The sequence below is a fragment of the Xiphophorus maculatus genome, chromosome 12 (genome assembly GCF_002775205.1).
Source record: "Xiphophorus maculatus strain JP 163 A chromosome 12, X_maculatus-5.0-male, whole genome shotgun sequence".
In the NCBI taxonomy this organism is placed as follows: Eukaryota; Metazoa; Chordata; class Actinopteri; order Cyprinodontiformes; family Poeciliidae; genus Xiphophorus; species Xiphophorus maculatus.
In genome coordinates this window covers 7,807,596-7,822,765 of record NC_036454.1, presented here as the reverse complement: position 1 = coordinate 7,822,765, position 15,170 = coordinate 7,807,596, and the positions used below count along the sequence as shown (strand labels likewise).

General features: G+C 35.6%; 1 protein-coding gene across 17 annotated transcripts in view; it reads right to left on the bottom strand.

Moving 5' to 3' along the window:
- The window catches only part of LOC102234946 (potassium channel subfamily T member 1-like), an 82,789-nt gene that overhangs the window by 44,766 nt on the left and 22,853 nt on the right, over positions 1–15,170 (bottom strand). For 12 of the 17 annotated variants that reach the window (XM_023343455.1, XM_023343456.1, XM_023343461.1 and 9 more), the window contains exon 5: positions 3,940–3,978. The exons of 3 other annotated variants lie outside the window; for them this stretch is intronic. In XM_023343455.1, coding sequence (XP_023199223.1) covers positions 3,940–3,978 — 39 coding nt within the window. Of the gene's footprint in view, positions 1–3,939; positions 3,979–13,619; positions 14,093–15,170 lie in introns of those variants that run through there. 2 more of the 17 variants (XM_023343465.1, XM_023343467.1) reach the window with 2 other exon arrangements.

The following is a 15,170-nucleotide window of genomic DNA, read 5'->3' as shown; positions in this document are numbered from 1 at the left end:
TAACGCACAGCTGCAATGTTCACTGCATCCAGCAGCTGCTCCAGTTGCAACCAAAATGATTTCATCCTGCAACTGCAAACAACTCACAATCTCCGTACCAAGAAACACAGCTAGCTCCTTAATTAGGGTTGTTGCAAATTGAGATTGATAGGCACTCGGCTTCCCATAGAACAGGGCTGCCAGATAGGGAGAAGTGCACACACCTCCAAATTGTGCATATAGGTTAGTTGCCCGTCAGCAGCGTAGGTAAGTTGTGAGTGTTTTCAAGGTGCAGTTCTAATGCAAATGCTGCCAAAGAGAAAGTCTGGTATCATATTCAGCAATTCGGAGGGATTAGGAAGACAATCAGGAACAGCAAATAAATATAATTTCACAGCCGCAGCATAACTTCCGTCTTTACCAACCCATTCTTGTAATAATGTAGAGCGTTTCAGAATGATGCATGATTTTTTCAGACTGCACCAAAGAGAAGTACAACATTTTGTTTCAGGCTAAATTTATTCCACTAAAGGGCAACCAATTAGCCACAGTCCTGCAAGATTTGAATGATCCTGGAGGTCAAGTATAATTTATGGTCGTTTTAATCGAGTGTGAAGGAAAGTTTAGAATCAGAAACCTCAAAGGGCAATGTTGGAACAATTTAAATGCTGCTTTCCAATCCTTCTGGCAATTAAGAGAAGAAAGTAAAATGATCATCTGTTTGGATTATAAAAAAGGAAGAAAACTGTTTTGACAGCTTCAAAACATTTTCTGCTACTACAGGGAATACTTCAAGGTTGTGTAACAAATGATAAACTACTGCATCAGGAAAACAATTACCAGCACCTGAATGTGTTTCACAGTGCAGTTAATCATTGTTCCTTGAACCTGCAAGCTGAGATGTGTTGCCTTGAATTAAACGATTCCGGCTGTGAGATAAAGAACAGCTTTTCTAGTGCATAACTTTTATATTATGCCAAATATAATAGGCTCTCCATGGCTACATTTCAATTAAGATAATTAAAACAAAAAGAGGTTGAACATAATGAAGCAAATGCATAAGGGCACTGAATGTTGGCCTGTTGTATAGTTTATCCTCTCCGATTCCAATATCATTTTCAGCACTAACAACGATGAATAATAACACTCTCAGAAGCAAAAAAGGAGGTAATAAACTCAGCAGGAGGTGTGCTGCCAAGACCTAATGTCAAAACCTTTCTCATAATGTACTGATGTTTTATTTCTTATAATAATGCAGAGCGTTTCATAATGATCCAGTAGAGACACAGTCCACTGCTGTAGACAGGTGTCTCATCCCATCAAACTAAAAAGGCTGAGATAACTGCAGACCATCGCTTGTCGTGATTGTGAGCCGAGATGAAGATGATGCTTTTATTTTTAGCCTTTCTATTCGTGTGACTGAGGTGTGAGTTTGTCTGAGGCGATGTGAGATTTAACCAGTAAAAAGACGAAGCATGAGCTGGAGTCAGTTCAGAAAAACATTTTTCAGGCCAAGACAATCTGATTGTAGCATTTAAATTTGACTTTGTCCTTAAAGTAAAAATATGAACATTTAATGTACTATTTTAAAAATCTTTCAAAGCTGAAGGGCATATATTATTTGGATAATTTTAAGGAATATTCACAAGCCTCCACTGGGTAATCAGTGGAAGTACTTCAACAGGTGAATTACTTTCAGAGCTGCTAGCGACAGGTGTGAGAATCAGTAGGTGCCTTAGTCCAAACGTTTGTGCAAAATGAAGTGTCGGTATTTAGAGCAGAACCTGCATCTTTGACTCTGAAACTAGACATCTCATAGCCTTTTGATTTAGCAGTACACCAGCTACACAGCTTTTGCCATGTGTGTCAAACTGGTTGCATCTATGTGCAGTATCTATCTATCCAGACATATACTCTACAAATAGTAGCCAAAAATGTCCACGTTGGAAAATATTTAAAACCATGTGGGCAGAAGGTGCAAAAGCAGCAGAAAATATCTATTAAGGAGGTCACAGCATATCTTTCATGGTAAAAGTCTCTCTGACATCTAAATGAGAAGTTTTACCATAAACCCCTTTGTTTGGCTGTACAATGAGATGTAATTGTCATGTTAACCCAGGTATGTCTCTGATTGGTTGATCTGTCCCTCTTGAGGACTCCTTTACCAGGAAGCAGGCGTCTTCAGAGACCGAATCTTCCAATCTATGTTTGACCAGTTCAGAGAGGATTGATCAACCTTACGGATTTGATAACTTAAAATGTATTTTCAGAATTAATTTTTTCTAATGCTGAAATTTGACGGATCAAGGCTGGTTCCAAATCTATTTTTTCCATTTTTTCTCTCAGAATTTGTTTCAGATTAAAAATTACAATCTGAACTCAAAAATAAACTTCCTCTCTTTAGGTGTCTGAGAAACCACCAAACCTTTGGTAATTTTTAGATATTTTATTAGTTTAGATAGCAACATTTTTAAAGTTTATTTACAAGTAGACATTTTCCCTCACTTTATTTGTTAGTATGATTTTTTAACCAAGTAACCATTACTGGAAGAATATCAGAAAGAACCTGACTAATAAATTTAGTTCTTGATTTTATCAGTGATAACCTCTGACTGATTCATCTAATAATCTTTAACTGGATTTTAAATCAAAGTGATTAGAAAACATTTAATGGGTTTTACACATTATCTGTCTTTACTATCGATTCACAAATTCCCAACATTGCTTGGTTTTGACAAAAGTTGAAACATTTTTTTTTTCAAATCATGCAGTTGCACACAAATCCAACAGCAAAGCAGTGTACGCCTCAGAGAAGACGCCTTTCGTCTGTTAACATGGTTTATATCACGCACAAGCGAAACCACTATTGCACAGTGATAACATTGGTGATGCAACTTACAAACAGGATCCACTATAAAAATAAAAAATAAGGTTAAAATGTAGTCTGTATGAGAGTGCCTTCAAAAAGCATTCACCCTGTTGGATGTTTTACCCTGTTGAAAGCTTTTACAAATCCATCATGAGCAATAAGATGTAGCTTTTTTGATGAAAAACTAACTTCACTATCAAAGCTAAAACTAATTACTACCCCATGACAGTGAAAAACGTTTTTAGCCTGATGAAATAGCCAAAGTCAAAATGTAACATTTTTGGAAAACGAGAAAACACAAATTTTTAAGCAAAACTTCGGCAAATATTGATTTTGGGATGTAACAAGTAAAAATATGAGTTTCCTCCAGTTTGGTTTGTCTTGTGTGAAAACAAAAAGTTTGAAATCATGTGACAGTTCAATGCTGTGCTCTTAAAAAGCCAAATTCTGTTTGTCGTGATTGATCTGTTAAAGTAACAAAAAGGTTAACACATCCGAGGGGATGGGTACTGTAAAATCTGGTGACTTACTTTCATATTTAAATACCTTTATAAAACAGCTGAGCAGAACGTTTTAGTTAGAGGTGGGAACATTAAAAAACCCCTGAAACACAATGTTAACCCATTCATTTTATACTTTCATTTATTTTATGGAACTACAGTGAAAGTTTTTTTTTCTGATAGCTTCATTAGAGATTGTCAAATTCCCCAAAGTGATTGCAATAAAAATCAACAACCCAGCGAAACTAGCTGGAGGTTTTATTTATATCTCGGCTCACATGAATGAGATTTCAAGTCCATGTGTGAAAAGACTGGCGTGCACATTCAATCAATACACGAAGAGTACGCAGATAGACACTCGAGCTACCTTTTCACCTTGTACTGTAAAATAATAACATAAAAATTCTTCTGTGTGCTCCAAAATATTACCAATATGACTGGTGAAAAGGTAGCAAGGTATGATAAGTTTCCATCTTTAGTGCAAAATCTGTCACATTTATGAATAATTTGTAAACCCAATGTAAACTGCAGTCCAGTTCTCACTTCAGACACAATCCATGCCATGCAAGCATGATGCTGCCATAAACTTACTGAGCATTGGTTGAGTCCATACTGTACTCCTCTTGGTACCTGGACGCAGCACACATGAACACAGACAGGCACATGTTAGGCTGAGTCTGAGACAGCAGGCGAGGGAAGGAAAGTGTGAAAAGACAGGAGAGAAGACCACTCGGGATCCCACTTCAGTTTATTTGCATGTACTTACAGCTGCGAGGAAAACAAAACAAATTCATAACCTTCACAAACTAAAGCAGTTTATGCAGCAACAAACAACAAAGCAAGAACTGGTGCCAGAGGGGAATCTCAATAAAGTCAGGATAGCATAAAAAAGTTTATTCATTTAAGAAATGCATCTTAAAATTATAAATTAAATATCTGTTTATTTGGGGCTTTCAATAATTTACAGCTATTGAAAAGCAAAAACATAGTTTCTCAGAAAACAAGAACACAAGATGGAGCTACTAAAAATATATATATCCTCAAAGCAGACTTGTTATGTTATGGTAAACTTGTAGCTTATATTTCTCCAGAAGACAGTTACTGACATCTTGCACAAGGAGGGCAAACTACAATAAATCATCCCTAAAAATCTGGTTATTCAGATTATCGTACAGAATAATCCCAATATTACTGGAGGGTCGAGAGGAAGGAAAAAATGTGGCTGAAAAAGCCACACTGCAACTAAACCTAGAATTATTATTATTATAAAATGTTTAGACTAAAAGCCAGGTTTTCAGTTGAATGTTAATTTTTGAAAATGTAGGTCACAGACCAGAGCGACTAAAGAATAATAAAATCCAAATAGTTTAAGATCAAACTTGATATTTCCACAGTCGATGACGACGGCAACCCGTTTAAAACAAGGAACAATCAGCACATCTTACTGCACTTCATGCTTCCTTCTGCTAACCAGTAAGCCTGTCACAATACACAAGTAATCAATTAATCACATGAAAAATTAAAATTAGTTCAAAATTTCCATTCAGGTCATTAATGTTTTTTGAAGGGTAATTTTGTTGACAGAATGATTTATGGTTTTGGTTGTAAGTTTTCCATTTCTGTTTTATTTGTTTTTGCTTGTTGCATTTCATTTTGGATTTTTAAGATATCTTCCAGTTAAAGTGTTAACTTGCATTATTATTATTATGCCTTTATCGATATATTACTTGAAACAATATTATTGTTCGTTACGATAACAATTAATTGTGACATTTATCATCCAGCAAAATTTGTTATGACAGTCCTGCTATTAAGCTTTATAAGAATCTTGATTAAAATTTTCAGCAGTACTTGGCTCCTGTCCGCACTGCCAAAGGCATCAATATCTGATCTAATGATTATGTAGTCCCTGTGCCTGATTGACCATCAAACTGTTTTGACCTGAATCCTGCAGGGAATATTTGTGCTTCTGTCAGGAGGAAGATGAGAAACATCAGCTCCAACCACGCAGACTAATGGCGCTGCCCGGGTTCCTCAACACCTCAGCAGTGCCACAGCCTGATTGCCTCAGTGCCACGCAATGCTGATGCAGCAATTTAAGCAAAATGAGCCTCGACTAAATACTGAGTGCATAAACTGTATATTTCATGGGCATATTTTCAGTAGACAAATAGTTCTGTTTTTTTATTATTATTGGTCTTATGTAACAAACTAATTTTCAGAGGGACGTAAGGCTGGATATAATCAGAATTTACATAAATTAAGAATTGAAACATGTCCCTGTTTGTGTTATAAATATATGTAACATTTCCTTTTTTAATGGAATAAATAAACTTTTTTGATGAAATTCTTATTTATTGAGATGCCACTGTATATTATATAAATTATTAAAAAAAGAGTATTATAGCTAAATTCAGTCAGCTGAACATTCAATGTGCTCGGTTCATTACATTTCTGCTACTGATCCATCCCCAGCAAGGTTGTACTGAAATCAGCTTTCACAAACCAGAAATAATTACATATATTTGATTGAAAAGGCTTGCTATTTACATGTTGGCAAGAGAAATGACAGCTGATAGAAAATGCAAACCACAGGAGATCAGTAAGAAAGAAATGTGTGACAAAAGTGGAAGATATACACATATTTATGTAAAGGACTAATTAATGGACAGAGCTAACAGAAAAAGGTATAAAATTAATTTAGTCTGTACTCTGCACACATAAATTTTGCAAAAACATAAAACCAGCAAATAAATATGCTGATAAAATGAAGCAACATGCTCCACTTATGAATTGTTAAAGCCGTAGATATTTAATGCAAGCAGATTTTTATTCCCTGCAGGGCTGTAAATCATCGTCAAGAGTATTAAGCCTTGAAAGGAGGTGATACATAAAAGATCAATATTTGGCAGAGGATTTAGTTGATCCAGGTCTGAAAGAAGCATCTATATATGGAGCATCTTTTAAGTTGAATGTGGTCAAAAGGGCAGCCACTCTCAATCATTTTGTCAACCACAGAGAATAACTGATTCATGTTGTGTGGACAGATTTCAGAGAAGTGGAAAAGCTTTCAGTGGAAGCACTTTCTAAAGATTCAATGTCAATAATGCCTTCACAATGTAAACAGCCTAAGAAGAAAATGAATCATTTATCATAATGTATGTGAAAATGTTTTACAATTGTATATGTAATATATGGTTCAATAACTGATGTCAACATGAAGTATGGAGGAAAACAAAAAGAATCCTTAAAGATTATAATTATAATTCTAAAAATAATTTGTTTTATCACAACATAACAAAATAAAATCTCTATATAACTTAGTAAATAATGTAAAAAAGATATATTTGAAAAATATATTCTTATTGTTAAACTGACACTTAAAACAAATTCCTACTTTGAAAGGATGTGAAAAGATCCTTTCAAACCTGCAGAGATGAGCCTGCAGGTTTACTTAAGTATGCAGTGTTGGAATATTTACTCTTTCATGTTTCTGGCCCTTCTTCTGTCTGGATTTAATCGTCTGGCAACTAATGAGACAAAAATAAAGCAATCAGAAAGTGATTGCTCACCTACAGTATATCTGGGATATTACATAGCAACAAAAGCATTAGCTCCTTGTTTCTGCTTCAACTGACCATTTGTGGCTATTTGTCAGCACTTTGATGTGCAATAAAGCTATTAAGAGCTTAGCTAGTTCAGCTGTAAAGAGAACAGCTGAACCTATAAGCTCTGTTAGCGTGCAGCAACTATGATCAACATACAAAAAGAGCTTAAAACTAAAATATACTGAACAAACCAACATATGTAAAGAAAGTGTTACATGCTGTAGCACAAAAAATGGTCATTCTTACTATAATTAAGATAATATAGTAAAAGAGGTGAAATGATCCTTACCTCCTTCTATGAAATTTGAAATGGCACCTATGAGCTGCACCCCTGAGGACCAGCATTTTCATAGCGTGCCTTGAATTGCTTTTACTGAGAACCGCCTTAAGGGCTGAAACACTGAAAGTGGGAGGACCTCACACATGTATCTCCACATCATCTCCAAGCAAGAATCGATTTGTGGTTCTCGCTTTGTTGAAAGCTTTCTAAAAACTACATTTCCCAGACTGCACTAGAGAGAACTGCAGAGGCATTTAAAATTATTTATTTAAAATATGAAGTAAGTTCAGCCACAGAAAGTAATATCCTTTGACAATGGGAGTAGTGATTATGTTGTTTCAGCCTGTGATAAGTGTCATTACAATTTAGTTTTACTCTATGAAGTGGCTGCAACATTTTATGCTCCTGTAAACATTTAAGGAGCATTAACTGATTTAAATATTGTTTCTCTTTGCTCACTGATTCATACATCTACTATGGGGACTTTGAATGCATGCATGCTTCCTCTCAGTCTCTGCATATGTTGGACTCAGTCTATCATGACACTGACACTGAGATTTATAGTCCATTCAATAAGCTCTTAATCACCATTGTTTTTATATAGGGTGGGCTAGTCGCCCACGTCTATCAGAATAAATTACTGGCACGTCCTGTTATTCACTTCACTCCTAGAAACTTCTAGGTCATGTTCCCTGAGTGTCTGAAATGAAGAGCAGACAAGGTTTTTCAATATGCTGCGACATCTACCTCAAATCAGAATATCTTAAATCTTCATAAAATACTGGGTTTTTAATGGGGTTGGTAATGAGTATATTTGATTGTAAATGCTTTTTAAGAGTGATGCTCTGTTTTACTCTTTGCTTTTGTATTTGATTATTGAGTGTAAAATTGTTTTGGTGTTGCTGTCTTGGCCAAACCACTCATGGTAGGGCTCTTCCTGACCATTTTATTTATTTATTTATTTAGAACAGACAAAAACTAAAAACAAGAAAAAAAAAATAGAACAGATCATCATTCCCAATAATGTGCAATTTTACATTATTTATTCAAAAAAGAGCAGGTAGAATATACAAGATCTTATGTTTTCCTGCTCCTCTCATATTCATCAACCTACAAACATTTAAATCTCCAAACACTTGATATGCTCTTATTGAATGTCAATTAAACCTCACATTTCCATCCTTAAATGTACAATTATTTATACATTAATATCAACAGTAGTATTTTTGGTCTTTGAGACACCCATCCTATAAGCTCCTTTTAAAACAGTTTTTTAAGTTGGTTTATGTTTGTACTTTGTTTAAGCTCATCATCCGATCAATTCTATAAATCTACTCCACACACTGATATACAAAAACTCTTTATTGGCTTTTCAAATACATTGTTTTTTAAAATGTCCTTCTCCTCTTAAACTACAACCCCCCAGATAAAAACATTTTTCATATATTGTGTGGAAGTTGATGGTTTCCTACTTAATTTGAGTATATTTTAATCTTTTAAAAGTATGCAATTTTGAACCATAAGGTTTCTCTAAGTCCTTTTAATGAGATACCAGAGTTTTTCTGTAGCTGTAGAGAACTAAGGTCTCCATCTCCAGTCCTTGAGGGTCAATTGTCCTGCAACGTTTGAATGCATCCCTGCTCAAACACACCTGAATCAAATGGCTGCATCACTTCCTCAGCAGTAACTTCCCTTGATAATGATGCATTCATTTGATTCACGTGTTTTCAACAGGAATGTATCAAAAAGGGGCAGGATGGTGACTTTTTATGACAGGAGTTGGAGTCCCATGTCATAGAATATAGTGCTCTGAAAAAAGCTACTACGCCATTTCCAAGCTTAAAAGGAGAAAAAAAAAACAGACAAGTCCTTGTTTAGAAACTGAAAGAGATCCACCCATCCGTCTTTTTAAGGTAACATTATTTTAAAACGACAGTTGGCTGAATACAAGAGGCCTGTTTGCTGAGCAGCCAACTGCAGTCTTTCTTCAGCAGCTGATGATAGTTGATTAATGAGCTAACATCATGGCTTTGACACCAAATGTTTCATGAAATGAAAACGGTGCAACATTTAGTTCAATAAACACATTTACTTCAGTGCAGCTAGTAAATTTAGCCACAGTTTGTTTGGTTTGTTAAATGTTTGAAAATCAAAATAAATGTTATTAACTTTGTTATAAGTTTCTATTTTCTTTAAATATTGTTTCTTTCTCGTTTTAAATATTAGCAAAAGATCAATTTTAATATTTTTATTTTAAATTTACTTTTACTTAATGTTATTATTTCATGGGAATCCAACAGTGGTTCATTAATAATTAGTTATTCAACCTAAAGTTACTTTACTGACATAACGCATGTGACATGGATGATAGCATCCATATATTGCTAAAAATGTATGGTATAATATATCATATAATATACATATCAGGCATATATGTATAATAGTTACATATATGCCTGAAAACATTTTTTGTTTTTAAAGCTCTGACCTTAAAAGAGACGTTATTCTGAATGTTTATAGAACAATTATGACAGATGGCATGCATTTTACTGCAATTAAATCCCTCCATTGAGTTTGGGGTGTTTAAATCAAATTAAGCTAATTACGGCATGAAAGCTGAGAGCTATAAATAAACATGAAGATAACGGAGGAAGACCCGACCTGTCCTCGCTCTAAAAAATGAGTAACACTGAACAGTATTTTATGAAACAAGCAAGCAGTGAATTTAGAAAGGACATGAACAAGTAATTAGTTGAACATTTCTGAGTCTTTTAAAAATGTGAACAAATGTAAAAATGGTGTTGGAGTGATGATAAAACTAAATAAAAACAGCACAAAGAAAATGCAACAAAGATTCAGTTGTCTCATTTGTTTTACATCCTACAAGCTGGAGTATTTCATTCTTCTTATCCCTCCACGACCTGACATCTGTTTGTGGCTTAGTTAAAAACACATTTTCTTCCAGTTTTGCAGACAGATGAAGATGCATTACCTGAGGCGACTTGTCCTTGCAATTTTAGAATAAAGTCTAGTTAATTTTTCACTCTTAAAAACATCTATAAAACATCCTCAGTATAAAGTACCCCAAGGATAAATGTTTGAACGCTCAATAGAATGGGATAATAAAAAGGTTTAAAAAAGACTGGAGGGATCATGGGACTAGAAAAAGATTAAGGTCAGTTTAAGTATCCAAAAGAATTAAAATTAGTTAATGAGTGTCTTCAAAAATGTTGTATTTGAGCTCTACTTACTAAAGTAGAGTTTTGTTGTAAATTGGGGTTTAAAAATGCTTTATAGATTAAAATTTACCCATTATACCGAGAATTTTAACTTTAAACCTAAAACTATTAGTACCAAAAGGCAAATACTGAGACAAAAAAACAGCAGCAAGTGCTTATAGAGCATGTTAGCAACTCAGACATAGCACATATTACACATAAAAATCTCATAACAAAATTACAAAGTGCTCATTTGCATCAGCTCCATTTGACAGGTCAATTGTATAACATTGTTGAACTGTGGACCACAGACAAGAAGTCCAAGGGTTGCACTATTGACATCCATGTTAGGGCTGGTAATTATCTATGTGAGGAAAATAGATAATTGTCTGTCACTAAATAACATTTTATTAATTACCTGCCCTCTAAGTCAGTTTTTCTCAATGCCTAATCAAATTTAACAAAAAGCGTTAGACTGCAGCTGTACTCAGATTGTATGTAGGTAAATATATAAATTTCTCCCATCAACCACGTTTTGTATTACTTTGAAGGTAAAAGTGTAAAGAAGGACTGCGTTTGGGTTCCAAAGTGAGACTTTCAGCTGCTTCCATTCACTATGTGTAACACAAGTAATGCACAGCTCACAAATATAAAGTATTCTGGCTACACGGTTGCTCCTACCGACCTGCATTGAGTTGGGGACATGAGTTTGTTAATAAATGTCCAAACTTATTGTTTGGAGGCAGGAAAGATTAACACTGATACAGTTTATAGAGAGCACAAGCCAAATAGTCTAACGTGTGGCAGAGAGGCTATATAGTATCAAATAGCTGTAAATACAAATCACACAGGTGTAACTAGGAATGAGTTGTAAAACAGTGGATTTGATTTTTAGGTAAAGATAATGTGATTGTGAACTTATTATTTATGAGCGGTTGGCTGCGTGTTAGCCAGTTAGTTTGGGACATGGATATACTGCCGTCTGTAACCATCAAAACGAATAAGGCTCAATAATATGCAAAGGTAAAACATGAAGAAATGTATCTGACATGACTTAGTATGCATGGCTTTTAAAAAGATTAGTCTGTTGTTGCTTAGCTGAAGTTTAACAGGGTTCCAAAATGTTGTAAATCATGCAGATAAAAGTTTTCTATTGCGTATAATGTGATTGATTTCTTTACGGACTGCACTTCCAACGTTTCTCCAGCCATCTGAACACAAATCCCACACTGATCACATTTCTCAACCTAGGAAACTCTGAAACTCCAGACAAAATCCAACCAGGAAGCAAAACGTATAAATAAAAACTTACTAAAATATTCCAACTAAATAAATAAAATAATTATAGAGAAAACCATTATTTCCCTCTAATCTATATAATCGTCTTGCCAACGATATAAACCTTACCACAACAATGGTTGAAATCTGGTTTCCTGGGCAACCAGCCAGATGATACATTAGGTTTTAGAGCCCGAGCCATTCAAAGATATTGTGTATTAGATTAGAATACATACAGATTTATGTATGGGCAATATTACTCAGTTTCTGGGTTTACTAAGAGTCAATCTGTTCTGCTTGACTGCTGGTGGAATCGCTGGTTTTCAGAAAATAGATTTTGATCAGAAACAGATAATCACTTATCACTACAATCACCTCTATCACAGCAGCAACACCAAATCTCATTTTCACTCATGTAATCCTTGCAAATCATTTTTGGGATTTTTGAAATAGCTTATACTACCCATCCTCTAGCAATTTCATCTGTTATATATCTCTCTGCTTTCCTTTCCAAGTTCATTACCACCACTTCTATCAACATCGTCATCACAACAAGGGATACTGGTATTAAAGCTGTTGATAATTTTTTCTTAAATTGACATTACTGTCCTTTATCCAACTGTTTCCCGCTTAAAACGTAGAAAGATAAACCTGGAAATTTGCCAGCTTAAGAGTCAAACTCTGACCCAAAGTGTTCATTTTATGTTCACCTGGATGTTCAGAACATTAGACAGTTGTGCCAATTCTCCTAACAAACTGTGACACCTGACCAGCCTGCCATCAACAATGAAAGGTTTAAACAAGTGACATTTGCCCCAGGGGGTAACATGGAAATGGCATTTTCATTCAATTCCCTAGAGAGCTCTGTCTTCAGCTGACTAGAAAATATTTCTGCTCACCACAAACATCAAGGACAAATCAACTTTTGTTGAGTAAGCATTTAGAGAAGCTACTTTTTTAGAGAATTATTCAAAGAAATAATAGCATCACAATTCTCACTGAAACTATTGCTTTTAGGTATTCGATAAAACAAGATATGCATGTGTAAATATGAATGCATCACCAGCAGTTTTGGCTGTGCAGAGCAGCTTTATGCAACATTGCCAACATTGCAAAATCCTTCAGTCTTCAGCAGCCTGACGATAACAGAGACAATGTAAAGCATGAATCTCTGTCGCTCTATGTGACAAAGGATAAAAAGTCCATCGGCTGTGACACAGTGAGCCAGCCCACATGTACCACATCCAATTTGTTTACCAAATCACAGGAGAGAGCAGACTGATTCTCTGGATTCTACACATGTTAAAATAAAACATGCTAGTAGAGTATGTTAAGCATAAAGACTTGAACGATCTCTTGTGATTTGCATTTTTATTTCAACATCCATTCTGAATGTAGTTCATTAGAATATGTCCAAAAAACTGTTTAACTTTAATTAAGCAGTGTTCTAGTATATATTTGACCCAAAAAGAGAATCTCAATTCATAAAATTGTTACAGGAATGCAGCATCCACTGAATTATGTAAGCGCTATACTGCAGCCATTAAATCACAGTGATGCTGTGAAGAAAATGACTGGCAGGTGTTTGCGAAAATAAAGATCTGGACTTTAAGGCTGACGTAGAAGTTGCCCAAGATGTAATAATCTACGAGGTAGCTATATCAATTAGAAACGGAGCGTTACGCTTCGACACATTCTAATAGATTCCTATGGGAAATACAGATTTACGCATGGAAAGCGTCAGTAGTAATGCAGCGTAACTTTCAGTCTTGCATAATTACGAAATAAGTTGTAATACTTTAGGCGCTATGCGCACTCAGCGTCGAGTTATTTCGGGGTTGCTGCATTCAGAAACATGCCGCTGCGGTTTGGATATGCGGCTGCTACCTTTGGCCGACATCGCTCCCAAAAGAGCCCGTGCTCCGGAGAGGGTTGGAGGGATTGACCCAGGTGGGCTCGGGGGGTGTCTGCACGTCGGTCTTGACGTCTGGGTCGATCTCCGATGGCGAGGGTGTCAGTTTAGCGCCTGCCATGCTTGCCAAGCGATACTTCCAGCAGTGCGATTCCTCCTCCTGGTGTCAGAACAGGCTCGGTTCAGGCGCCGACCCTGCCGAGGAAAAACTGCATCCCGGTCTCACTGACGGCGCACGGAGACGGAGGGGGGACGTCTCCCTCCCTGCCGCATCACAGAGTCCTCCGATGCACTGAGGGGAATTAGCAAGACTCCTGGGTGTGTTGTGAAGTCTTCCTCCATTCCTGATGGAGATAAGAGCGCCCTGTGCAGCTCACATTCACACGTCGTCACGATCCAACGTCAAGCGCTCAACCAACCCGACGGGCTTTTCCACGGGTTACATAACCAATTGTAAAGTTAATGATCGCGTTTTTCTTCTCATACGATCAAGAAGCTATTCATTTTCTTAATGACCTGAAAACGGCATCATATGCAATTGTTCTTTTAGAATATACGAAATAATAAACGCCAAGAAAACAATGCAGCCTTCTGTTTGAATCCAATTCACAGTTCAGTCAGGAGTAATGAGAACCCGCATATACAAATGAGCAGGTGGCCCAGGTAAACACTCCACGGCATGGTCCTGCTGGTTTGCATAGAAACACAGATCACCCGGTGTGCAAACACCATCATACAATTGCAATGCATGTAGATTATTAATACAGCAGCAAACTTTTCAGTGTTTGATCTCTATTTATTTATGAAACAGCAAGCAAAGCAAATGCAGCATATGCCACTCCTATATAATTTAAATGTAATCACATTTGATTTAAACTTTAACATATGGTGCAGTAATGCTTTTAAATAAACAGTAAAAGGGCAACTTTTAAAATCAAATCTATCTATCTATCTATCTATCTATCTATCTATCTATCTATCTATCTATCTATCTATCTATCTATCTATCTATCTATCTATCTATCTATCTATCTATCTATCTATCTATCTATCTATCTATCTATCTATCTATCTATCTATCTATCTATCTATCTATCTATCTATCTATCTATCTATCTATCTATCTATCTATATACAGTATATATACTGTATATATAACCAGAGTATCTGTGGGATGTGCAGCAAACAACCTGCAACATATATGCAGAAGCTGCTTGATGCTAATAAAGCAAGCAACATTCATCGGAATGTTTCTGATACCTGCTTCTTCAGTACAAGAATATCTTTTTGTAAAACTTCATTCTTTTATGCTGAAAAACAAATTTTTGATTTTCAAGTTTGGAAAAGCAAGTTTAGTAAACAAAGTTTTCCAACTAACGGTTCACAAATGATTTGAACATTTATGATGCGTATCTAAACTGGTTTCATTATGCATCCATTTACTTATTCCTTTATATTCTATCAAATCAATCGATCTCTGAATCTTTTAAAGTGCCATTTTATTGTTAAATCGCTACATTTTGATG